Source organism: Carettochelys insculpta, chromosome 21 (genome assembly GCF_033958435.1).
Source record: "Carettochelys insculpta isolate YL-2023 chromosome 21, ASM3395843v1, whole genome shotgun sequence".
Taxonomy (NCBI): Eukaryota; Metazoa; Chordata; order Testudines; family Carettochelyidae; genus Carettochelys; species Carettochelys insculpta.
Genome location: NC_134157.1, coordinates 12,191,187 through 12,218,331, shown reverse-complemented (window position 1 = coordinate 12,218,331; position 27,145 = coordinate 12,191,187). Strand labels below are relative to the sequence as shown.

The following is a 27,145-nucleotide window of genomic DNA, read 5'->3' as shown; positions in this document are numbered from 1 at the left end:
CTCTATGGAGGGTATCACACCTTCTATGAACAGTGGGTGGCTCCTTTGGCCATTCTTTACCAGTTATTTTGCAGCCCTTTTAGAGCTAATAAACAGTTCCGTATTCCTTTTTTTTTTTTGGTCCGCTATACCTGCAAATGTCAGTCTGTATTGCAAATGGAAATTGATCTGAAGAAGTGGGTCTGTCCCATGAAAGCTCATCACTGAATAAATCATTTTGTTAATTTTTAAAGTGCTACATTTCTGCTGCTTTGTTTTGTTGGACTACAAACTAACACAGCTACCTCTTTGTTGGTTTCCATCAGTGCATGTTAAAATCCTACAGATTAGCCTTTTGGGGGCTTGTTCCATCAAGCTATGATGCCACGTTGTCAGACTAAATACAGGAGGAAACTGCCACAGTGTCTGGAGAAGGAAATGTTGTGGGGAGGGGGAAGACAGGATTATGTGAATAATATATTAAATGAATAGAACACTCAACAAAATGGCTCAGGGCTGTTCTGACAGGGTTACTTGGCTCCTTTTTAGCTTAGAACACTTTATAGGATCATAAAGTACTTCATGAAGGTGGCAGTATCACTGTTTTACAGAGGTAGCAAAAAACAGGTGAGGAGCTGAGAGTGGAAGTAGGATGGGCTGTTATCAGAACTGATTTCTAGACTTCTGTATGGAAAAATGGCTCTTTCCCAGGAGCTAGGGGGAGAGTAACTTCTCAACTGTGCCTGCTTCATTCTTGGTGTTTGTGAGCTGGGAGAACCCTTAAACCTTGAAGAAATTAAAGGTTAAATAGCCCTTTGAAGTCCTTTGGTGCCTCACCCCTGCTTTCAATCTAGCCCTTTAAGAAGATGATGGTTTAAATTTCTTTACCTACAGTGCACAGTGTTTAGCCAGTCACCAAAGCATTTGGGTTTTCAGACTCTTGTCTGAGGACCCTATAGGCTCTTTATCAAGCCAGGGGATGATTCCCCTGGTATGGGCACTGTGGTAGACAATTGCAAGTCTGTCTTCTGAGAACCCTATTGCAAAGGGGCCTAAATTACACAAGGGGCCTTTCCATACCCCTAAAATAGCTCTGGACTAGGCTGGATGGGTTGGCTGTGACAACTCCAGCCCTTCCCTTAATCTAGGTTGAGAACTTGGCCCGAAAGGCTCATTAGTTGTTAGGAATAGTGTACCAGTAAAGGAACTGGAGTGGGATTTAGTGCTGAAGCAGCAGAAGAAACATAAAATTGGACATTATAAACTACCATTCTTTGCCATAGAACCTCTGTAAGAACATTCCCCCCTCTGGGAACTCTGGCTAGTAAACTCTAGGAATGACTCGTGCTCAACTTTCTCCTCATGTGGACAATTAAGTACTTAATATTGTGGGAGTTGGGGGATGTCTGCATGTTGAAGTGGGTCCTGTATTTGGAGGACATTAATAATTCTGTGCAAAGGAATGCAACCTCTGTGACACAGTCTAGCACTTGAAAGGTGAGCTGTCAGTCTAATTCGACCCCCTTGTCCAGTTAGTTTGGATTTTTTCGTAACTGCCTGAAGAGACAGGCTAGTCCTGAGTGCTGGTGCTATTTTTAGCTTTTCCACCAGTCATTCAGCACAAAACTTGCTCTTACTTGTAAGGCTCTTGGAGGCTTGTGATGCTTTTTTTGCATTAATTGTAATGAAAGGAGATTCTAATGGGCTTGTTCACTGAACATCTACGCAGCTAGAAATGAGGTTTCACAAAACTGCTTTGAATAGTTTCATAACCTAGGGCAGGTCTTCTAATGTCTATCTCACTCCCTTCTGCTCTTGCAGTTCACAGAGGAGAAGCTAGGCCAGGCTGAAAAGACTGAACTTGATGCACACTTTGAAAACCTTCTGGCTAGGGCCGACAGTACCAAGAATTGGACTGAGAAGATCTTGCATCAGACTGAGGTCCTGCTGCAACCAAACCCCAGTAAGCACTGATTCTGTGGCAGGCGTAAGCAATGCTGGTGCTCTGTGGTGCAGCAGCAATGGCGTTAACAGAAATTCCCCAAGGCCAGTGGTCTCTGCTGAATTGGCTCTGCAGTGGGAAATCTGGTCATGGCAGCTGCAAAGGCAGAGCCACCATTCCTGGGGATGAGTAGAAAGATTGGAATATGCCCATATCTGCCTGGCATTCAGTAGCCTTGGCCTTCTCTGATTCTGAAGAGGGCAGGAAGTGAGCAAACTGGCCCACTCTCTCCCGGTTCTGATGCCTCCATCTAAAGCAGGTGTGAGCAGACTTTTTATACTGGACCCCACTTTCAGCCCTGCAATTAACTGGGGCCCCCCAACCTGTCTAATAACTGAAATTTGTTGGTTTGGATTTTGCTCCTATGTTTTCTTTTTAAAAAAAAAAAAAACAACAAACCTTTACAGCAGTATAAAAATGTAAGTAGGTAGAATGTAAAAACTGTAGTCAGAATATAAATAGTAACCCATAAAACTTTAATGAGATGGAGAGTGCTTTGAGTGATATATAATAAAAAAAAAAAAAATCAATGTTTCAAAAGCCCATCCCATCTACTCTCCAGCTTGCAGGGGTTGGGGAACAAAAAAAACTAACATCTCCTTGCTGTTTAAAGAGCCTGCTCCCCTTCCCCTCCTTCTCCCTGCACCTCCAGCCCTCCTGGGCAAAGTTAAACCAAAAGATCAACATAATTACACTTTAAAAAAAAAAAAAAAAAAAAAAGCCTGAATTCTCTGGCGAGCTGAACAAAGGGGCTGTCCTGATAGGTGCTTACCCCCCACTCAGCTGCCCCTGTTATGTGCACCTCTCACTTGCTCAGGCTGGGAGAAATGTTTTGTGCTTCTAGGGGCAAGAGGACTGTCAACACAGGTCAGCCTAGCCCAGGACTGTGGCAAGGCTGGAGAGGCCCCGGTGGGGTGGGAAGGACTGGAAATGAAGCTGGCAAACAAAGGCTGGGGTTGAGGCTGCACTGTTGAGCTGACAGGTTGTGGTGAGGCAGTGGTGGTCCCCCACAGGGGGGTGTGATTGTGCTGTGCCCCCCTTTTTGAAATTTCACCCCCACCAAGAGGGTATGCTCCCCGCTCCCACCAGTTTGCACACTCCCAATCTAAAGCATGGTGGCATTCTAGGCTGGCTGTTCCCACATGAGAGTTTCAGGTGGGAGCATTGCCCTCTACTTTCCCTATTTGCTGGTAACTGCCTGGGGTATGCTCGTTCCAGGTGTCAGAGTAGAAGAATTCCTCTATGAGAAACTTGACCGGAAGGTGCCATCTCGTGTCACCAATGGGGAGCTGCTGGCCCAGTACATGATGGAGGCAGCCAACGACTTTGGGCCAGGTACTCCATATGGTGAGTCATGTTATACTGTCCACTGGCCAACATCTTACGTGTTTTGGTTCAGTTTTTACAAATCTACTGGAGTGCCTGGAATTTTCTCTCCTCCTCACCCAGCCCAAAGACTTTTATCTGACACCTGATACTGTCTGGTCTCCACTGACTGGCTTCTGGGGAACACCTAGTGTTTGCTGTGCATCATTTAATACGCTCAGATAAGCAGGAACTCAAGTGGAATGTGACATGTTGATAGGGTCTCTGTAGTAAACCCTCAAAAGGAAGAATTTTGAATGCTACCATAATGGAAGATGTGGTGCACGCTGGATAAACTGGGTTTATGGGAGGGCATTAGGCAGTGATACAGTTGTGTGAAGTTGCTTTTATCCCTGTGTAGGGAGAAGCTCTTATCCACAGAGGCTTTTGGGAAGCTTTACGTCAATTGCTGGCCTCTGGCTAAACACAGATGAGTTCAAGTTGCTACACCCTAGTTGCCACAGCAGTGTTGGTGGGCAAGATCAGCTGCTAATGGCCGAATGCCTTCATAGGCCATAACAAATGAGTGGCATAAGCCTCAGAAAAAGCCAAAGTGTCTAGAAATTAGTGTTCGAGTGAATGCCTTGTAATTAAGACCAGTTCCAACAGCATGGCTATGGTTATTACCCAGGGCCAAAGGTATCCGGTGGGGGGTGATATGGAAATTAGTCAGTTTGCTCCATTCCCTTCCCTAATATTGGTACTATGGCCTAAAGGGTGAGTTGCTTCCCCTATCCTTAGTATACTAACTTGGTCTCCAGTTTGGCACAAATGGGCCGATATCAGATATCTGGTCCTCTCCTCAGTACAGTACCTGGTTCAAGCCATGTCTCTGTTCTCCTTGGCTCCACTGAGCTTTCAGCACTTTCCTTCAGCCTCTGCTTTTCTCGTCACCTCCTCCATCTAGTCATTGTTGCTTTCTTGTTGCTCAGGGGCTTGGGAGCCAATTAACAGCTGGGACAAACAAATTGACACAAGCTCCCCTCCATAAGGTTAAATGCTGGGAGCAAAGTCTAAATTTGCTCTGCTCATGGTGGAAATAAGCTGTGGCTCCATGGAGCAGCAGCAGGTTACAGGTTGTGTCTGAGGACCTCTTTAGGGATGACATTAAAGATGCAATCTATCCTGATGGCTTCAATTGTATTATACGCACGCACACTCCCTCCCTCCAACCTTCACCCCACCCCTATGCTTTCTAATCTGTGTGCTGCATAACATACGTCTTCTCCTTAGAGCTGGGTTTAGACCAGTAATGGGCAACCGAGGTGAGCAAGTGGGCTACAGAAGGGGCCCTCCATCTCAGTGGGCTGCCAGTTTGTTGTAATCAAGATAGTCTCTTGCAATAGGGTAGTTTTGCTAACTGCACATGTGCCTTGAATTTGCAGGGTGCACCAACTGAACCGTAGCTACTTGTATTGGATGCAGAGGGAATGGATGGCTCTGATTCAGTGTTGTGTGCAATCAGCACGTACCTCACTTCATGCACCCTTTCACTTTAGTAATGCCAGTTGGAAAAAAAACTATGGATGAACCAGTGGAATCTGGCAACCTTGGACATGGGCAATAGTAAATGGTGTCTTATGAGTCACACACAGAACCACAATGGGCTGCAGGTTGCCCACCACCAACTTAGATGTTCCTTCTGCCCCCCCACAATATTTTTAGTTAAAAGAAGGCAAACAGGCCACTGAGGGTGACCTTATGCAGCTAATAGTTTATCCTTTCATGGTAAGGGCTGGTCTGTTTAGAGCATGCATACTAGCTCTACCTCACACTTCCAGAGAAGAGACTAATATGCGGGAAAACTCACTGGTTCCTAACCATTTAGGTTTTTCCTCATCGGAAGGGCGTGATGGAGAGGGAGTGCAGAGCCTTACCAGGATAGCTACACTCAAGCAAGGAGTGTCCTGGCAGGATGTGATAAATACAGGGCAGTAGCTATGGACAGCATGACTGTGCTTAGGCAGTGAGTAGCTGAAAGATGAAATGTCTAAGGGTATGACAACATGGCTGCAGCTATCAATACCTGGCTTCTGTCTTTGGGGTGGTCCCTGTGAAGTTGGCACAAGGAGTGTAGCCACCTCTCATGGGCTCATGACTCCAGGAGCAGAGGTTTTATATAGTGTCCATAATCCCTTTGGAAAAATTCTTCACAACTATGAGAGCTTGAAATGGCAGACACTGGGCTCAAATCTAGAAGGGAACCATGTACAGTTTTTGAAGAGCATTTGGGCAGGGGGATGGGTGGGGGGAGGGAAGGGAGGAGTGCTGACCCTAAGGCCAGACATTTGGCATTGGCACCCTGTAGCCTAGCCAGAATTCTCAACAGATTAATGTCAAAACACAATACTGGCCATGTCTGCACTTACAAAAAACATTGAAATGGCCATGGAATAAGGGGATTTGGATGTTTGTCTACATAGGGGGTCCTTTTCTAAAGGACCCTGCAAACTGCACACAAGCAACACATGACACTTTTGAAGTGCTGTGGCCAGCGGCATGCTAATGAGGTGCTGAATAGTCATTTCAGTGCCTCATTAGTATTCTTCAATACAATCACTAGCATGGCCATTTCAAAGTCTTTTCTCAAGTGTAGACATAGACACTGTCTTTCTGCCTCTAAAGGCCGCCTGAGAAATCTGAGCCTGCTGGAGGGACCCAACTGCTGCTTAGGCAGCAGGCTCTGAAATCAAATGCTGACTTCCCCCTTAACTTTCAGCTCTGTCACAGCCCCTGCAGCAAGCTCTGGGTTTGACTGCCCTGCAAATCAATAGCTTGCTCAACAGCAGGTCCTGTTGCAGACAGAACTACTGTAATTGCATCCTTCACCAGCCAGCTTTGCCCTTATCGGAACTCCCCCAATCAGCTTGTTTTATCTGCTCTGGTGCCTCTTAATTTAATGTTCTGTTTTTGCACATCCATGAAATTCTGCTCCAGGGCTATAATAATCTGTGCCATAACTCCCTTAGTAGAAATTACGAGCTGTACCACATTGTTGTGGGCAGGCCTGTTACTGAAGACTGCAGCGGAGTAAGTGCATCAACAGGCAGATAACACTGAAGCTGCAGAGGCTTCAAACAAAGGGTGGACTGTATTAGTACTGGCTGAATGTCTTCCCATCACGTTTGGGCTAGGATTGGCTTGGCTGCCAGCAAGCAGTGAGCCATAACCACCTGGTCTAGGTGCCTGCTAATACAGATGATCCACAATGTACCACAGCCAAACAATGCACTGTAAGAGCACAGCCTAACCTCAGTGTACTAAGTAGCTGAGTTAAAGCTCAGGCATAGTGTTAACCCAGTGTCTGCTGGAGCTAATGCCTCTCCCGTCTGGCTTCTGGCAACTTGCAGGGAAGACTCTACTCAGAGTGGGAGAGACCCAAAAGCGCCTGGGGGGAGCTGAACGTGACTTCATGCACTCTGCCTCTGTCAACTTCCTGAATCCTCTGCGCAACTTCTTGGAAGGAGACTGGCGAACTATTACTGTGAGTATGACAGGAGTGGGCAGCTGACTTGTGAAGTCATTGTAAGTGGGGGGGGGTAGGGTGGGAGAGACCATTATCCACCCACCAGGGACTCTCTGCTTTCTTCCATCTTCCCTTTCAAGAGACTGGGGAGAGGACTCCTCCTTTGTGCCTGTCAGGGCAGGGAAATAAAAGCTACAAGCTCAAAATTCTAATCCCTGTTCTCCTACTGGCCTCCTTTGTGTGTGGGGAAGAATGGGGCAACTTGTCTCCCTCACATGGGTGAGGTTTTTCCTTCTTACCATCTAGAAAGCTGGTCCTTTATCCAGAGCTTCTGACAATAGTGAGAACAAGAAGTCTTGTGGCACCTTGCAAACTAACAGATATCTTGGAGCATGAGCTTTTGTGGGCAAAGACCTGCTTCATCAGACACACGAGTGGGGCGGTGTCATCCTCATACGCATCTGATGAAGCGGGTCTTTGCCCACGAAAGCTCATGCTCCAAAATATCTTAGTCTATAAGGTGCCACAAGACTTCTTGTTGTTCTCGAAGCTACAGACTAACACGGCTACCTCTCTGATAGCTGACAAGTTAGTCCCCTGCAACCCGTTGCTGCCAAACAATACTGCTTGGGTCCTTGGGGGCTTCTCCCCTGCCTTTGTGAGAGCTAGACCATTTCTAAGCACCTTGTTCCTTATTTGTCCCCCTCTTCTCTAGAAAGAGAGGAGGATCCTGCAGAACCGCCGTCTGGATCTGGATGCTTGCAAGGCCAGGCTGAAGAAAGCCAAGGCTGCTGAGGCGAAAGCATCGGTAACTTTCCCATAATTCCCTTCTGCACACCAGGGCTTGGACTGCATGTGAGAGGGAGTGCTCTCTGCCCCATAGTCTGTATTGCCTGTGTTGCTGTGAGTACTGCTTCTGAGAGGGGTGTGGGTGACTTCTCCAAGTGGGGCAAGGGAGCAACTCTTCATGCTGTGCATCACTGGCTGCTAAGCATCTGTTGTCTGCAGGAGACACATGCCTGTTTGTGGGGCTGGGGAGTTTCTGGAAGTGTACAAGTCTAACCTGGTCCTTGAGACCCTGCCTTGATTGGGTGACACAGGTTCCCAGCCGTTCTGAGGGATTGTAGGGAAGTCTGATCTCTGAGGTGTGTGCTGGTAGTCAGTGAGAGGGGCCTGTCAGAAGTCTTGTAACACTCCAGTCAGAAAACAGGGACTCCAGGTTCAACATGGGGCTTCTTTTCTAGCCAATCAACTGAGGACTGGGGTGATGGGCATTAACTGTAAATTTTACTAGGAGCCTGCAGGAGGTGGGAATCTCAAATGAGGGCTCTAAACAAAGAGCTGTGTTCCACTGCAGATTCTAGCCTGCCCTGGTCTCCTCTATTAAGGAGCATGCAAAGCACACAGCTAAGGTCAGAAGAGCAACTTTACTTGAGCCCCCTGGGGGCTGCTCCCTTGGCTTCTCCAGTCATGTCTACTTAGGTGGCTGATGAGATGGCTGACTCTGTCTCTTGGCACTGCCTGTGTAGCAGCAAGAAGTGCAAGCTGGCTGCTCCATCTTGGCTTGGGAATTAGCTGGTAAATATTCTGAGTTCAAGAATCTTTTTACAGCCTGAAATAGAATGGGTGGGCCTTGGCCAGACCCAGTCCCAAGAGAGCGGGGAGCCTTGTTGTGACTCTAGAACTGAGGAGAAAAGGCCATAGAAGCAAATGGAGACAATCTCCAACAATTGTTCTCTTGAACAGATGTCTATGCCTGCACACAGGTCACAGGAGGACAAAAATGCCAGTGTACTGGCAACACCAATGCTCCCTTTGCTAAAGGAGCCCAAGCAGTAGGTTTTTGTTGTTTAATGTGGATAAGTGTAAAGTAATGCACATTGGGGGAAAAAAAGCCTCAAGTATACATAAAATATGGGGGCTCATTTAGCTACAACTAATCAGGAAAGAGGTCTTGAGGCTATTATGGATAGTTCTCTGAAAACATCCACACAGTGTGCAGTGACAATCAAAAAAACCAAATGGGATGTTAGGAATTATTAAAAAAGGATAGAAACAAAAACAAAATATCTTACTGCCCCTCTATAAAACTGATATGCCTACATCTTGAGTACTGCGTACAGTATTCAGAGATTTTGGTGTTAAGAAAGGTTCAGAAAAGGGCAACTAAAATGTTTGGGAGTTTGGAATGGGTCCTGTATGAGGACAGGCTAAAGAGGCTGGGACTCTTCAGTTTAGAAGAGAGGAGACTGAGGGGGGAATATGATAAAATCATGAGTGGTGTGGAGAGGGTGAGTAAAGAAAAGTTATGGGAACAAGTAATATCAGAACTAGAGGACACCAAATGATGTTATTAGGTAGTAGGCTTAAAACTAAAGTTTTTTCACACAGCACACAGTCAACCTGTGGAACTCCTTGCCAGAGGAGGGTCTGAAGGCTAACACTAGAACAGTGTTCATAGAAGAGCTGGATAAATTCATGGAGGTTAGGTCCATGAAAGGCTATTAGCCAGGGGGTAGGAATGGTGACCCTGGCCTCTGTCAAAGGCTGGAGATGGATGGCAGGAAACAATTTGCTTGATCATTGTCTTTGGTCACCCCCTGTGGGGCATCTGGCACTGGCCACTGCCAGCAGATGGGATACTGGGCTAGATGGACCTTTGGTCTGACCCAGTAATGGCTGTTCTTATAAATAAAAAGGCAAAGCTAGTGCAGATCCAGCTATGTAGGTGGCTCCTCAGAATATCCTGCTCTGTAGATGTACAGTAAAGACAAAGTAAATGTGAATGAACAGTCAGTCAGAACAAGCTGGAATCCTTGTCACCCACTCAGGCTCTTTCCTGCTATGAAATATCAGGGCAGGCATCTTGGCCTGACCTATCCTACCCACTGTCATTGCAGCTAAGTTGCATTTGACTTCTCTGCGTGTCCCAGATGACTTACGTTTCCGGGACTCTTCCTTCCCTCTGTCCAGCATTGGTTCCTGTTGTGTGGAATTCTCTGAAGAGCGTGGGAAGCTGTGCTAACATCAAAGACCTTTAGTCAACAGGTCTATCCCAGTTCTAACACACACAGACACTTGTTCTGTGTCCCCCTCCATAAGACTGTTAACACTGCATCAGGACTCAAGGATATCAGTACCCAAGAGAAGCCAGCTCTCTTGCTGTGCAGATTGTCTAATCACTGAGCCTGCAAGACCCCCAGCAGGAATAGCTGAGGTCATGTGAAAACTTGCCCTCCATATCCCTACTTCAGTTTAGGGTGACTAGTTCTCCCCCAGATAGTCATCTTTCAGGGACACCAGTTTCCCCATGTGTAGATGACCAGGAAGTGAGGTTGGTGTGATCTTGGTTTCAAGGCAGTAAATGGTGAATACTGGTCTGGGTCCACATCCAGATCAGTATAGTGAAAAGTCTGCCCCTTCCCTTCCTGCTGACACCCATCCTGCTCAGGGTGCCCCTTGCTACTCTGGGAATAGTACTTGATTACTGCAGTCAGCAAATGCTAAACACTTCTGCTTTGTTCTCTTGAAGCAGTGTTATTTCTCTTCCTTTCCCTTTTCAGTTGCAGAGACAGCAAGCTCTGGACAGTGATCCAGTAGCCCAGTGCCTGAAAGGCTGTGGCTTTGTCCAGGGCTCTGCTGATGTGCAACACTAATTTGAGCTCTGGGAGGGATACCTCTGCTCAGACATCTGACTTGAGTGCTACAGCAACCGTAAACCATGCTATGGGAGACTGTAAAAGTTGCTGTGGGGTATTAAGGTTGATTCCCAAGGACCCTCAACCCTAAAGTGCAGGGGTGTCTGCAGAAACCTGCTTCCTGGATATGTCACTAGTCACCAGAATAGATGAGCAATCCTGATCCAGGTGGCCACCTTGGATACTGTTTACCTGGACTCAGCAGAGCTGGGGAGTGTTCTGTGCTTTCTCATTGTCATCACAGTTGTGTGCAAGGCCTGTGTAGCAGGGGGACAAAGTGCCAACAGGTGAGATGTTTGTGCTGGATTCTAGTCAGGTTTTAAAAATACATTAACTAGCAAAAAAAAAAAAAAACAAAAAAAAACTGCAGTCCTGTTGGCTTACCTATGTTTGAAACCTGACCTAAGCCCATGGTAGGGAACAACCTCCTGATTTAGTGGCACACCTTTGTATGAGTAACTCCTCATGATCCCAACTTTGTGGTCATGTCCCCCACAGCATAGTGCGGATCCTGTGCATTTCCACTCCTTGTTTCCCATGTCTGTTCTTGTGGTGCTGAACCTCTGAGGCTGGTCTCTCCAGATGAGAGTTGCCATGCAGTCTTGGGGGTTGGCGTGTCACCTCTAACCTCCATGGGGCTCTTGCTTTGTCTTTGACTTTGGTGTTTTTGTTCACTAACCTTTTTTTTTGTTTTTTTCTGTAATGTTGCTCAGTGTGAGGGAGATGTGAGTATTAACTGTGTTAATAGTTCTGTGACTTCTTTCCTTAATGCCTCTCATTGTCCCTCTCTCATTTGAAAAACACTCAACTGCATCCAGCAGCAACTCAGGAGCACGTTTCCAATGCAGTCTGGGCTTGTGATTGCCCAGAAGACCATAAAAACCGCCTCGGTGCTTGCAGTCCCTCCGTAGGAGTATGCAATCAGTTTCCATTAAAGCCTCTTGCAAGCAGTGCTCAAAGGAGGCTGGGTCCCACATACACACAAGACTGACTGCCTCTGGTTCAACAGGAGGAGAGGGATGGGGCTGCAGAACAAGTCTCCCTCCCTGGGGAAAGAAGGATGTGAAAGTTAGACAATGATTGGCAGTGGCTGGATTTCTGCAGTGCTGTATTGTTCCTCCTTAAGCTCCAGGGCTCTGTCCTCTTCCTCCTGCTATGACATGGAGGGGGCGGGGGGGGGGTGTTCCTTCTCTTTGTGTTCCCTTTGACCGCTGCTTGCAAACAAAACCTGCCAGTGTGCAGGAGCGTGATAGCTGCTTGCCTCTCCATACCATGTGCCTACAGGAAAGACCAATTCTGGGAGTCCAAGGAAGCCATCCTGGAGACCTAGTGAGGGCCATGCAAGGGAAGGGACCTTTTCACCTTACCTGCTTTACCCAGGAAACTGAGGCATAAGAATTTTGGTCTTTTGGAGAGCTCCTCTTCCCTTCCACATCTGGCCAGTGGAGTGTGGGCTTGGTCAGCTGTGCCCCACCCAGGAGCACCTCCATCGGCTAATGCATTTCTTGTCCTGGATGTTTTGGTTTGTTCTTCAGCATTTGTTATACTCTTCACTGTCCTAAAGTCCATGAGGTAAACTCTCAATGAGAGGCTGGCTACACCTGTTTGCATATGGAATCGGGCCCTTGCCTGAGCTGTGCACCTACTCAGTGGTGTGGCTAATTGAAGCCAGTTTAAGTAGAGCCAGGTATGCTGTAAAAGGATTTGCCTGGGTGAGGTGTGATCCAAGGAGAGGATCATGGAGATCTGGTTGAGGTTAGAAATGCTGGATCATGTGACTATCAACCACCTTGCTGGGCCATGTTCTGATTTCTTATGCTTGTTCGAAAGAGATTGGAGGGCATGCATTAGAGTGACTGATCTCAAACCCTGTCCATTAGAGCAAAACTGCCCTTGTTAAACTGAAGGCCGTAGCATAGTCTTGTTTACAATCTGCCCTTTGCCCCGATCTATGCTCAAGCTGCCATGTGATTGGGAAACGAGGACAAGGGCAGGGGATGGATTTCACTTCACCCTGTTGTGAAACAGTCTTCCCTTGGCTATGTGCCACATTCCCATAAGGGGAGAACTGGCAGCTTTAACATGCCTGTTCTAGCTGCCTCAGTAGCAGGGTTTCAGCTACAGCTAAGATGACTGGGTGGTGGTTCTTGCCCCACGCAACTTCCTCCACTTCCACAAAGTATGCATAGTCTGCAAGTGCAGCTGATGAGTGCTGGGCTGGCAAGGCAAAGAGCTAGATGTGCTCCTGTGCCTGATGGAGGGGTGACTCTGAAGAGGTTTGATGCAGTGGTGACAGCAGATGTGGCTTTTGTCTCCTTTCTTTCTGCGAAAAGCTTGGGTCTGAAAGTGCCAAGCTGTGTTGAGACCAATGGAGAGATTTTGCAGGCCCTGGAAGGAATGGAGCTGGTAGATGAGGCCATATCTCCACCTGGTGCACAGTTAACAGCTTGGGTAGAGAAAATGCACTTCTCATGAACAGAATGCTGGCTGCTAGAGCAGACTCTGCCCAGCTGTAAATTCCCTTCTGCCCCAGCCTGTGGTGGAACAGCTTTATGTTCATCCTTGTAAGCTGAGAGAAATCAGAGGTTGCAGATGAGAAGCAACCTGAGAGTCCATACAAGAGATACTAAGGCCCAGTCTATGCTGGGCTTGGAAATATTTTCAGTCTTTCCTCTGTGTCCAGCTTAAGACCATTTCAAATCCTTCCACATTAGTCAGCTTGACCAGGAACAAATGGCCTTTGTGTTTAGGGCTAGGCTCAGACTGCTTCAGAACATATCCCTGAGACTCTGGTTTGCATTGTTGGTGTAAATGGATCTGGAACATCTTACCCAGATAGATGAGCTTGCTGGAGGCAAGGCCCTCGACTTAGCTGGACATTCTCATGGCCTAGTTCATGAGGTACACACAGCTGTTAGGTGATCTCTTGCAGATCTGAAATGTGTCTAGCTCCTAGAACAGCAGCAAACCTCATGGGCCCTACCAGCCCTTTTCTCCCTATTCATTCGGAGTGCTGATTTCCATTGACTCAGCGGCGTGACTTGTACCTGAAACTCTATTCCCCCTCCACAGGCTGTGCCTGACTTTCAGGAGACTAGACCTCGTAATTACATTCTCTCCGCCAGCGCGTCAGCGGTAAGATCACCCTCATCTTCTAGACACCTGCATTCTTACCTCTGTCTCTCCAAACCTGACTTCAGCTTGGGCCTGGCCTTCTGCTGTTTTCAACATTTTAATGTGAAATGGGCTGCCCAGGATTCCTTCCTTCGTACCAGACTGTTGCCCTTAGTGGTGGGCACAGAGCTGTGTTGCAGATAACTGGCAAGGTTTAAGGCATAAAGCTGTGGGTAGTGTCAGCAACTGACAGCTGAGTAGTTACTGACCCTTTCTGTTCTTTTTCCAAACCAGGAAACTTCTGCCATTGTTCTGGTTGCCCCTGCGGGACCTTGGAAGAGAGGGGAACTTAGTCCGTGGTGGGGGGCTAATGCAGGGTTAATGCTCTGGGGGATTACTGTGCATGTGGTTCCCTGAGCAGAACAAGACTGCCTCCAGGGTACTAAAGTTCAGGAGATGTCTCATGAAATTGATCAAGCAAGGGGCCAACACACAATCTTACTTCTAGTGCTTATTTGCTCCCTCTGGCCTGAGCAATGGCAGGCCAACCATACGAGGTCTTTGTTACAGCTGGTGGAAAGAGGGCTTCAAAACTCTCTCCCCTTGATTTGGTTCCCCCACTGCAGGAGTCACAGGCTGATGGGAGATCCTTGGGGCTAGATAACATTGAGTTGGGCTGAGGGTGGATAAGCTGCCCCCTGCCTCTCGAGCATGTTGCATCAAGTGTGGCTGAGCCCTCAGTGTCCAGCGCTTTGCTTGAGGCTCCCCATTGCACGATATCAGATCTTCTGTTAAAATGTTGAAAACCTGGTGCCTGTCTTGCTTTCTGAGCTGCTGGCGAAACAACACCGATGCAACCGTTGGGCTCAGTGCCCAGAGAGTGGGTGGCTTGAAGATCACTTTTGTAGGCACTAAGTGGGAAGCCCAATACCCAAGCAATCGCTGGGTGCACGAGCTGCAATGAATGCAGTGTACTTTAATATGCAGTGCCCAAACTGCAGAAAGCCTGGTCTGGAACATCAGTGTTGGTTCTACAGGGAATCTGTCTTGGCCCTTTTTGATCTGGATGCTGGGGCAACATTGTTTCCAATAGGCCAATTAAGTGTCATGTGAGAAACCTGTTAGGAGGGAAACTGAGCAAGCTTTTGCACCAGATCTTGCCTTTCTTCTCTAGAGTGGCACTTCCCATCCCTTCACAGCTTTGGCTCTCTTGGTAAAAGGGGTGAGACTTTTAATGCCACTGGGGGTATGGTAATTTGTTTGAGCACTGGGGGCAGAGTTGGAGGGATGGGAGAGGAACCAGACTTCCTCCTTACAAGCATGTGGGTGTCTCTGATCAGAGCACAATATTGCATGAGAAGCCAAGACACACAGTCACAGGCTGGCTAGTGTCTATTGATTTTCATGGCTTGCAGCCACAGTCTAGAAGATCTGCATAATGGGCTTGCAATACCAGATGCTCAATTTTGGGGTTGGCCCACAGAATTCTTCCTGACCTCAAAACCGAGCTGTAACTACTCTGGTGTTACTCCCTTGAATTATCCACAATGGGTCAAGCCCTGCAGAGAGCTCTGCAAGGAGCAGCTGAATCCCTTTGTAGTCAGTTGGACTTTTAGGATGTCTTCAGAATTGAGGAAGAAGTCACTGTGAGAGGACAGTTGACAGCCAAGCTAATGTCAAGTCAAGCTTCTCCTCCTATGAGATATGCCCTTTAGTAAAGGAGTTGCACATGGGCCTTGCCAACCCATGCACTCACTGGATGAGGAGTGGTTATGGACAACTATGCATATTTTACAAGGTACTGGGGGGGGTAATAGGGCTCTGGCTGCTTGATCTGCATGTGTTCACAAGGGCTTGTGGGATTTTTCCTACTGCAGCTAGCTGCCTCCAGTGGCAGAACCAAGAAGGTGAAAGGAGAGGAAGTGCCAATGGACCCCAGCTGCCACTGAGCAGGGATACTGGTAATGCCTCTAGGAAGGCTGTCTCCCATGGCTAGTTGGAGAGATGCTAATAGTTTCCCTGCTCAGTGCAGACACAGCCACTTTAGTAATTGTGGAGGTTTCTCCAGCCAGCTTGGAATCCCAGCATCCATTCCAAAGGGCCTTGTTTTCCCAGTGGGGAAGGAACCCTTCATGCTGTCACTCTGCTTCTCTTCTAGGTCAAATGTCCATGCACATCACCTCTTTGACCTGTTAACCCTCTAACAGCTGCAGTTGTAACTGCTAATCTTGCTTTTGTTGTTTGTCCCTGCTCCTCTTTGGTGGGTGGGATTATTGTCTCCCCAAGGTCCCAAGCTTGGTTTTTTGTGCATGAGCAAATGGGTCAGCAGGTTCCCAGCATCTCATGATTATGAACTGGAACAGCTGGGCAGGCCACTTGCAACTTGGCCAGAAGTGGACTCAGCTGTCCAAAGTCTGTGCTCTGTGGGAGACGAGAGGTGTATGACAGTCCTGGACGATCTCATCCCAGACACAAAGGGATGTGTCTAGGGAAAATTTGTGTGAACCCACCCAGCCCTTGTGTCTCAGCTGTGTATTCTGAGCTGAAGTGGAGGAGCAACAACCTTCTCAACCTGCCCACTTTTTCCTCTGCCTTGCTCCACTGTCAAGCTAAGTTACCTGCACTCTCAGGTGGGTCTGGTGTCCTTTCTTGGAGGATGCTGCTCTCACCATGCTCTACACTTCCGGGACGGGTGCTAAGGAAAACCTGTTGCACAACCCCAAGGAGGGTCCCTCAGGCTCTATCTGGATTTCTGAACACCCATTGGCTGTTTCTGCCAAAACAGCCGAGCTGTCCTGGTGGCATGGGAGGGATAAGGAGGCACTGCATGCTGCTCCTCCTGGCTTCTTCATTGGCCCTGTGCCACTTACTGCCCTTGATGGTGCTGGGGAAATCTGGTGCCTTGCTGAGATGCTTTGAAATGGATGACAGCCTACAGCCACCTGGCTGGCCAGCCACACACTAGCCTGTAACTCTTACATGCTGTGAGGAAGTCCAGGGTCCTAATGGGGTAGCTTCACAAGTGCAGCCAGCTGGGCTCCCGCAAACCATGAGCAAACAGCAGCGAGATCACTTGCTAAAGGGCAGTGCTACATGGGTAGCATCCAAGGGAGGGGAAGGTCTGACCTCTTCTCTGACTCGTGCTGCTCTTAAGAAGTCTGTCACTGCCTGTGCTGAGCACGTCACTGTTTCCAGCTGGACGGGTCTTGGAGAAGGAGAATGGAAACCCACGAATACCTGCTTAGAGTTCCACTTGTAGAGGGAGGGAGCTCACACTATCTAATGGGAGGGAAGATTGGTGCTTGTGGAAGCGTAAGATGCATGTGCGCTCCACAAGGCTAAATGGATGTCAGAGGCTCTGTACTGATGGATGTGTGCTAGAGTGGGATTTCCATCCACAGCCTTTCTTTAAAAGCCTGTTAAAGAGCGTTTGCTGCTCTTTGCTGTTGTGCATTTAAATGCCTGCGTGAGGTCCATGCATGGAGTCCTGCTCTACCTCCTCCTGTCTGCGAGGGCTGGGATGAGAGCGTGCGCTGGAAGCAGGTATGGTTGGTCCCCAGGTATGGGTTAAGGTCCCTGGGCCCAGCTCTAGTAGCAGGGTGGTCAAAGGTTACAAAGATAATACTAGATGAGTAGCAGTGCCTCAGGTTTAGCTCCAGACAGCAGGACAAGCTCTTGCGGGCTGGTTTAGGCAGGCAAAGCTGGATTAAAGCTGAATGCTGGTGACTTGTGCGCTAATGACGCACATAGACACGCAGGGCTTAAAGCACTGGCCTGACCTGTGTGCTCAGACTGAAGTGCTGTAATGGGGCATTAAAGCCTCTGTCCACAAACAGCTCTGGCCTGGCAAGTGGGGCATTGGGGTGAGATGGCTCTGATGGGTGTACCACTGCCTTCTGCCAGAGAGATTCAGACCTGTTCCCTTTGTCAGAGGCCCCCTATTGATGAATATTGTCAACAAGCCTTTTGCATCAGAAGGGTTTGGGACTTTCTGGCCAGGAAGGTCTAAGCGGTGACAGCAGCGTAGCTACAAAAATAACTTACTAGTTTCTCTATCTCAGGGTAGTCCTATGGGTGGTCAAGCTTAAGCAAGTGCCTGGAGGAATGTGCTCCGTTGTAATGGCCAGCTGCAGCCTGCTGGCCAGAGGTCACTCTGCAGTGTCCTGCCACCACTTCGTCCCCACTGTGGAGTCTCCTAACTCAGTCCAAAGTGGTAACAGTCCCCTCCTGGGGTCCCATTTATGGGTCTCTGGTCTTCCATGCCCCAGCCAGTCCTGCCTTCCTGGGTAGGGAGTCCCCAGAGCTAGGGCCTGCTTCAGTCTCGGGCTTTATCTGGCTGGAGATCAGCCCTGTGGCTTCTTGGCCACTCAACCTTTCCCCCAGCTTGCTGCAGTTCCTCTGGTCCCTGCTCCCTTCACATCACCTGTCCCTGAGAGTCAATAGTAATTATGTGTGTGGCTGTGCTTCAGGGGAACTCCCAAGTGTGGGATGGAGAAGGCCAACGACCCTCAGGGTGGATCAATATGTTTTCCTGCCTGTTCTCTTCCCCCTCCTGTTGCTGTGTGGTGTGTTTTGTTGTGTTGATTGTTATGTTTCATACCCTCCAGCCAGATCCCAGAGAGCAGCTGATGCTGCAGCCCTGCTGCTGTGAGGATGGGAGATTACTGGTGTTAGGTGCAGGGAAGCTCTGCTTCTGGCACAGGCAAAGCTTGCTGGAGAGGGCCATTTGTCCCTACCTGCCTGCAAGGTCCAGCAGGCCTGGTGGGGCAGCAGCTGACAGGGAGCTGGGGTCAATGCTGCTTTCCTCTTATGGAGGACTACAAACACCCCTATCCTGCCTTTACTCCATGGCCTGCTTTGAACTAGATGGTGACTCGCACCAGCCTGGATTCCATGTGCCTTTTCGTGTTACCCTGAGCTATAGGTCAGTGGGTGAGAGGCTCTTTAAACCATCACAGCTGCTCATGTGGCTGCACCTGGTCCATGATGAACTGTCTGCTCTAGCCCTGTCACACCCCAGGTCTTGCTCAGTTTTGTGCCCTTCCCCCTGCATCAGCACTCAGAGGCTGTCCTTCAACTCCTGCCTCACCCTAGCTTGAGGAGTGCAGATAGCTGCATTGCTGAGCTACTGACCTGGCTGTTTAGAAAGCTCCAATCGCTCCAGCCATCCCTCCATCTGCCCATCCCAGCTCTTACATTCTTTTCTAGACAGGGCCTATTTAATAGCATGGTAGATTCTCTAGTCAGGGAGTGGTTCCCCAGCACACCACATGCTGTACAGAAAACTAAGAGGGGCCCTCTCTGAGGAGGTCACACTGAGGGATCGGCTACAGAGGGAATCACTCTGGAATAGCTCTTACAGCTCTTCTGGTTTAATGCCGTGTGCAAGAACCTCAGGAGTAAAAGCATCTGCACAGGAAATGAATCCAGAATAAGGTGGGGTGAGTTCAGAAAGTCTGAACTGTTTCCCATCCTCTCCAGAGTTTGAGGATATGGGTGCGGGGTGGAGAGATAGGGACGAGTGCAAAATGAGCTCCTTGGGGAAGGTGCCCCATGGGGGCAGAGGGCTGCCTGCTGCTGCTGGGTGAAGGGCTGGCTTGTTCCTGGAATTAGCCTGCTGCATCTGTGGAGTATCCCTGCCAATCGCTGTTACTGCCAATCGCTTCATGAAGTCTCCAACACTGACCTTTCCTGTTGCTCTGTGGCCCCACCAGCTCTGGAGCGACGAGGTGGAAAAGGTAAGTACCCAGGTGAAAATGGTAGTGGGGGCTGTGAGTGTGGCGGGAGGCAGGTGATGCACATGGCAGACCTCTTCCTCCCAAGGCAAAGGGGTTGCTTGTTCCAGCCTGTCACTACTTTTCGCAGGCTGGAAGCAGAGAACTGAGCTCTGTCTGTGGGCACCCACTGGGGTGAGGTGGCAAACAAGCAAACTGTAACTAGCTAGCTAAAGCTGTAGGACTGGAAAGGAAGCAGTCTGTCCACAGCTCTGGGACTTGCCCATTTGCCTTACCTGCTAAGGCCTCACATCTGAAAATAATGGGCTCCCTTCTTGTAGTACTGAGCAATCTTAGCAGCTCCCTGTGCTGTTGTGCTAAATGCACTGTGCAGTAGGGTCTCGGCATTCGTGAGGGTTCCATGTTGAGAACCCTCGCAAATGCTGAATTTTGTGAATGGGCGGCTGCTGATGCTCCCAGTCCCAGGGGAGGCAGCTGCTCACGAATAATTTAATTTGCAAACCTTAGGTATGTAAATATTGAGACCCTACTGAAATGGTAAGTTCAGCTCCTTTCCTGCAGCACAATCACCTCCCCCCTCAATAGACCACAACCACTAAGAGCCAACTCTTCTACTTGTCCTGGAGGAATTGGGTCTGACTGGGAGCTTTGAATCTAGACAGAAGTAACCAAGAGGCGGGCACTTCCCACACACCATAGATGGTCCTTATGAGAGGTTTTGTGTCATGCAGAAGTGAGGGGAAATGCTGTGGCTCAGAGTAATTGGGTGGTTCTGTGTAGATGATGTGTGCATGTTGCATCCCCTCTCAAGCCAAGACAGTAAAACGGCTTCCCCTTTGCAGTGTTCAGGATAAACTCACACTATAAAAAGGCAGGTTTGTGACTCCCCATACTTGGCTGCTGACTCTCTCCCCCCCCCCACACCTTCCATAAAGGGCCTTAGAGCAGTAGGGGGCTGAGCAGAGGTTTGGGCATGCACAGAGCCAGTATGATGTACTAGGTGGGTGTAGTGACACTTCATTGCTTGGCATCGAGTGTTCTCATGGAGCGCTGCATCTTTAACCTGACCGCTAGTGAATTTGTCCGGATCCACAAATTCCATGGAGCCTGGCAGGCTGGGGTCCTGTTCAGCAGAAGCAGGTGGACGGAGCTGGTTAGGGCTGAAAGGCCCAAATAGAATTATGGAAGAGGAAGTGTTAAGCCTTGGTATCAAGTGTGGCCTAAATCCAAGCCCCTGTCCGCTTCCAGTGCGCACATAATCTCCTCATACTTAACACCAAAACATGAACTAGCTGCTGTTCCCTGAGCCCTCCCCCTCTTCTAGATCTGTGTTCCTCAGGGAAACCTGCTGATGCTGGGAGCCAGTTCAGGGAGTCCCCAAGACCTCCCTGGATCTTAGATGGGAGAAGATACCCTTCAACCCCCAGTTGCTGGCAGTGATTGCAGAGGGCGCAAAGCATGCGGCTTGTGTGGCATGATGCTTTAGTGTGCCTGCCAGTGAAATTCTCAGCTCTGCCCAAAGGGGATGGTGCCAGGGTTGCCTGCCAGAACTCTCAGCTCAGCTTGCTCTATAGCCAACTGTTTCCCAAAGGTCTCACTGTAGATGCATTATACAAATTGACGATCCTCCCTGCAATCTAATTCCCCCCCGCCCCAATTTAATTTCCTTGTCACAGAGATGCAAGATACAGTTCACTTCCCTTGGCTTAAATTAGATACACCTCCTAAAGAGGGTCGGTCGGGTGGAGTACTTTAGCACCATGTGGGTAACACTGCATCAGGATTTACATGCTGATGAGCACCACTAATAGACACACATGCTGCCAGCTGTGGGAGGTGGCAGGCACTCATGAACTGGGTGACCTTCTCTGAGCACTCAGCTCACAGGGAACACTGCACTGGATCCAAGGCAATGGGCCAGAGCAATCTCTGCTTTAAAACCAAGCTTGACTTGGATATCTAAACACTGGACTGCTTTCAGAGGTGATGACCCATCTTAGGAAATACTACTGAATGTCAGTCTTGCTATTCAAACAAACAAAACTACTAATGGCTTGACTGTGGGGAAGGTGTATTGCAGAATAGTGATTTTGCTCCTCCCTACATGGACACTTTGGTGTGAAAGTGGATCTGTTCCACATTGGCGTTAGCCAAGAGCTATTCTGCTCAATTTCCCCATGGCTACACATCCTGAGGGAATGGGCCATGGCCCACATTACCCTGTTGAGGTTGATACAAAGGACTCTTCCCATGTGAGGATACACCGGTTCTTTGCTAGTATACTTCACTCTTCTCTGGTCAGGGTATGGGCTCCCCTACCCTGGCCCCAACACAAACCCTCAGACTACTGTGATTGCACTGAATGGTATATCAGAAATACCTGTTTGGGCATCATTCTTGTATTGCATGAATTGAGAGCTGCCTGCAAGGCCAATGATGGCTCTGGTTTTGTACGTTAATCACTCTGCCTGGCAGGCCTTGTCTAATTTTACAAAATCTCTTCCCACGTGGGTAGTAGTGCTGGCACGTGGGGTGTTTCTTCCCATGGTCTCTGCTGCAGAGTTGACTTGTAGGAGATGTTCTTGCACCTGCTCTTGGGCTACCATGAACTGAGAGCAACTCAGTGATGACTAGTACTCAGTTCTTAGTTACAAATGAGAAACCTCCTAAAATTGCCCAGGAACTGCTGGGGAGAAAGTAAGATGATGCCCTCCTAGCAACGCTGTGAAAACCCCTCCATCTCTGGTTCTCTAGGCTTGGGTGGTCGTGGAAAGAGCAGAGCAATACCCCGTTCTTGGCAGCAGCCTCCCCTGCCAACTCCCATGGGAATGCTGAACACCCAGGTGCTCTTCTACAGTGTCCAGTTTCCTGTGGAACCCTCCTATCAGACAATAGGCTGTGGGGCAAGCTAGTAATGAACTGGGCTTATGGATGCTTCGGGATCCATAAAGCTAGCTCACCTGCTGACTTCACTGGGGCTGGGAGGGTTACACCATCTGTCCTTATTCCCATCATAGGTTTGTGTCTGTGTCCTCCAGGTTGCAGCTTTCCTGGGAAGTGCCTGATCAAGGAAGTGGTGGGCCAATAACAAGCACTATGGACTCTACTGCAGCCATGGTGCCATGGGAGCTAGCTTTCCAGAGGCCACTGACTCTTGGAAGCCCAGATCGCCACTGCTGCAGGCCAGGGGCTCGGAGTTCTGAGCACACCCAGCTCCCAGGGAGTCCAGTGGTGCTCTGTTACTGCTGCATGCAGGGTCAGTGCAGCTAGTGTCTGACTCCACAAAAGGATAGTAGCCACTTCTGTAAAGGTGTCCCTAGGGCTCTCCTGCTGGCGGCAGGAAGGATTTATAGCTGGTGTCCAGCTTGTTCCAGGACAAAGGCAGCTGGACCCAGCTTTCTACTCTGCAGGCTCGGAAAATGCACCATGCTTCCTCTGTCTTGCAGGCAGAACACGAGCTCCGGCTGGCCCAGACGGAGTTTGATCGGCAGGCGGAAGTGACGCGCCTCCTGCTGGAAGGGATCAGCAGCACACATGTGAGTTCCTAGGGGCCGGTGGTCTGAGGCTAATGACCTGTAGTACCCTCCTAGAAGAACACTGGGACGATGATGGCAGAGGGAGAAGAAACTAAATGCCCAAACTTGTGGGGTTATGGGGTAAACTGAGGCCTTAGTGCAAACCTAGAGCGCTCATGGTAGTAGCATAATGGGCCATGTGCATTCAGTGCTATAGAAATAACTAAATCCTGTCTGGCATCTACAGCTCTGCAGGTGTCTATGCCCTTCATCAAGGTGGCAAAGCCTGGCTCTTCCTGTCATCTAAAGGGAGTAACCTGAGCTGTGGGGACCAGCCAGCAGGGCTCCCAAGCCAGTGCTCAGGCAGTTAGAGCAGAAGACCAGTCAGAGACCCCATCCCCTTGTTTGTACAGTCTCCAAACTCTTAGATGACAGTGTCTGGTACCCAAGCCATCCTACACCTTGCTGCCCATACATGTCTCTGTTGCCACTTCCCTATACTGGGAATACATGCCTGTAGTGGGGTGTTCCTATATGCTGCTGCACCCTTGCTCTAGGTCGCACAGACCAGCTGACAATGTCTTTTTCCCTTCAGGTAAATCACCTTCGCTGTCTCCATGAGTTTGTAGAATCTCAGACTACGTACTATGCTCAGGGCTACCAGTACATGCTGGACCTGCAGAAGCAGCTGGGCAGGTATGGGATGGGATCTTCTTACCTTTGAGGTTTCGTTTTCTGGTCTCTTTGCATCCTTTGAACACACACAAACCTGAGGCTAGAATTAAAAATCAGGTCCTTAAAGCTTTATTTCTGTGAGAGCTCCTCTGAGCAACCTCTGTAATGGGCCAAAAGGGATTGGGGTGGCTTTGCTGGGGTATTTAATTGGCATTCACCTTCTAAATGGATCTTAAGACCTGGGAGACTGGGAACCAGATTGGATCAACGGTTCTTCACATTTCAGGTGGAATGTCTTTCCACCCAGAACTCTAACTTCGGTACCTATGCGATGAACTTCCATATGCTGCATGCACTGTCAGAGCAATGGCTGGAGAGCTGGCGATGGGGTGTGGGGAGAGGTATTCCTTGGCTAGTAGTCAGTGCAGTTTGACTTGATCAGATAGTTCTGTTGTCGAATGATTGTTTCGCTTTTCTTCCCATGCCTGCAGCTCCAGAGGAGAAATGTAAGTAAGATGCCCTATATAAGATCAGGAAAGCTCTTATCTTCTCTGGTCACGTTAATCATGAATTAATTGTGGAGTCTGGAACAGCTGTTAGTCCCTGCAGGTGCCAATGAGGGTCTAACTGAAATGGTGCTGAGCATGAGTTGGTTTTGCACCAAGCATGAATGTAAGAGCTGCTATACTGAATCAGACTATGATCTGCCTTGCCCCATATCCTCACTTTGTGGCCAGTCCCACAGCTACAGCAGACAGTACAGAACAGGGTAACTATGAAGTTAGCCTGTTCCTGGCTCCTGGCAGTCAGAGGTTTAGAGCTGCCACCAGGATTGACGGACCTAACCTCCATGAACTTTTTAACCCAGTTATTCTATTGACTATCACTATATCCCTTGGCAATGGGATCAACCAGTTAGTTGTGCTTGGGGTGGGGGCAGGGGAGAGAAGTACTCCCTCTTGCATTAAACTTGCTGCCTAATTAAATCAGTTAACTAGACCCAGATTTCTCGTGTACTCTTTATGATCTTATAATCTCAATCATACTTGCTTCCCACCCTCGAGAGCTCTCTCAAGGTGAACAGTCCTCACCTTTTGTCTCTTCAGATGGAAGCTATTCCAGATCCTTGAATCATGTTTATTTGCCCTTCTCTGAACCTTTTGCAGTTCCACTCCATCCTTTTGGGATGGGGCAGCCAGGACTGGGCATAAGTCAGGTGTGGGTGCACCATGAATTTATACAGTGGCATATTTTGTGCTTTGTTCCCTCTTCCCTTCCTAACATACTTCTAACCCTTTCCAAATCTCGTGCTATTTATAGAGATGTTCTTTTTTTCATTGTGCCTTATTTTGAATTTCATTCTTCATCTTGTTGCCAATCCCTCCCCTCCACCACTCCCCAGCTTTGTGAGACCCGGCGGTCTGTGTTGGACTTGACAACCTTGAACAATTTTGTACTGTCTGAAGACTCTGCCATTTCACTGCTCACCCACTTTTCCAGATCACTTATGAATATTGTTCAACAGCCTCAGTCCCAGTACAGATCACTGGGGGATCCCACTGCTCATCTCACTTTGAAACCTGGCCCTTTTCCTACCCTCTGTTTCCAGTCCTTTAACCAGTTAGTGATCCGTAAGAAGACTGTCCCGTCTCCTATGGCTACACTAGAGAATTGATGGTGGCATTGTTACAGCTGCAGCACTGTAAGCTCTCGAGGGCAGCCACTACACCAATTGAGTTTCCTCCTGTCAGCCTAACTCCAGCCCCTGCGAGTGGTGGTCGCTATGGTGACGGGAGGAGCTTTGCTGCTGACATAGCACTGTCCCCACTTTTGCTTAAGTCAGCACAAATTACATCACTCAGGTTAGTTAATTCACATCCCCAAGAGAGTCCATTTGTCGGTTAGCTGTAGTGTAGCTCTGGCTTTAGTTTCCTTAATAGCCTTTGGTGAGGAACCTTGCCAAAGGCTTTCTGAAGGTCCTCATACACAGTATGGCTTGGAGCTCCCTTTTCTGTGGTCCTGCTGACTCCCTTAAGGAATTGTAATCGGCAAAGGGAAGCCGTACCTCCTTTAAAGCTGGGACTCCTTTCCCCCTACCGCCCCAAGAACTTGTGTTCTTCTGTGTGGCTGATTGCTCTTTACTGCAGTGTCCATACCAGGTAACAGGCAGAAGCTACGCTCCCTACCTGGAGCCTTTTTTAAATAAAAATTCCCTTCCATTCACTTGGTGCAGAAGCTGATTTCAGTGATAGGTTGCTTATACAGTTTGGCAATCTCCTATTTGAGTTTCTTGACAGCTCTTGGGTGAATACCCTCTGGTCCTGGTGACGTACAACTGTTTTAATTAGCTGTTCTAAAACCTTTTATTGATCCATCAGTTTGGGACAGGACTTGTTAGTCACATCAGAGCTGTGCTTTTTGAGAATCTCCCCCAACCTCCTTTGCAGTGACCATCAATTCAGAGAATTCACTTAGCTTGTCTGCAATGTCCATCTCTTCAAGTGCCTCTTTAACAGTAGGGTGGTGTGATGACAAGTGGCATGTGGCCAGACATAGGGGCAGTTTAGCTTTAATGGGGGCCTGAGGTCTGTAACTGTGTTAAACTGTCCCCAACTACTGACTGAATAGAGTAGAGCCTAGAGTCCCCAGCTAAGACTTGGGAGTAGGAGACATTGTGCTGGTGCTGGCAGCAGATGAGAGAATAATTTAGATGGTCATGAACCCAACTTGGCCAGGGTTGCACATGAAGCCATGGATGAAGTGCTGGTCCAGTGCTTGGCCACACTGCCTTGTTCTACCTTCGTCACAAGAAATCAGGACTCAGATCTGTCCTGGGTTAAAACTGTTGTAGCATACTCCGTAGTCCATGTCTGATCTACAGCCCAGCTGGGCGTGGCTTCCCCGAGCCTCCTAAGGGAGGATGGGCAATGCTGCTACTGAGGCCTCAGGTGCATTGGCAAGGCTGTAGTGCAGCACTGCAGGGGGGGAGTGGAGAACCATCTGTTCTACTCTTGTGAGCGTGAACACTGCTGTCCAAAGCGTGAGTGCACGATAAGGCCGTACCTATTGCTACAGACAAGCACATTTTGTGTAATGTGAATATTGGGGGAGAGCTGCTTGATTGCAAACGCTGGGCTGACAGGCTGTTCTGCATGTCCCTCCTGTATCTCTAGTCACTATGCAGTGGCCCTCTGAGAGACAGCTCAAAGCCCCCTTCCTGCTAACTGCTCCTGGTCGTGAACTGACAGGCTACCTCGCTTGTGCAGTGTGGGAGCCTGGCTAACTTGCCTTTTCCTCTCCCTCTTACAAAGATTTCCAGGTACATTTGTGGGCAACGCAGAGTCCACATCGCCTCCTCCAGCCACCACCTCTCCCACTACTGTTGCTGCCACCATTCCAGCTGTGCCCACCATCCCTGTTGTGCCCACTGTAGGTGGGGCACCTACCCCTGCCACAGCTGTTGAGGGGGCACTGAACCTGAATGATGTCAAGCCTCCAGCCAGCGGGACCCGGAAGGCCAGAGTTCTCTATGATTATGAAGCGGCGGACAGCAGTGAGCTGGCGCTATTAGCAGATGAGGTAGGTATTTGCCCCTG

At 48.9% G+C, this 27,145-nt stretch overlaps 1 protein-coding gene across 6 annotated transcripts in view; it reads left to right on the top strand.

Annotated features, from left to right (window-relative positions):
- SH3GLB2 (SH3 domain containing GRB2 like, endophilin B2) overlaps positions 1 to 27,145 on the top strand; it is a 40,495-nt gene that overhangs the window by 10,922 nt on the left and 2,428 nt on the right. The window contains exons 2-11 of one of the 6 annotated variants that reach the window (XM_075015062.1): positions 1,801 to 1,942; positions 3,200 to 3,328; positions 6,697 to 6,830; positions 7,528 to 7,620; positions 13,583 to 13,645; positions 19,297 to 19,362; positions 22,806 to 22,895; positions 23,470 to 23,570; positions 24,041 to 24,055; positions 26,861 to 27,128. In XM_075015062.1, the coding sequence (XP_074871163.1) occupies positions 1,801 to 1,942; positions 3,200 to 3,328; positions 6,697 to 6,830; positions 7,528 to 7,620; positions 13,583 to 13,645; positions 19,297 to 19,362; positions 22,806 to 22,895; positions 23,470 to 23,570; positions 24,041 to 24,055; positions 26,861 to 27,128 (1,101 nt within the window). The other 5 variants (XM_075015058.1, XM_075015059.1, XM_075015060.1 and 2 more) reach the window with 5 other exon arrangements.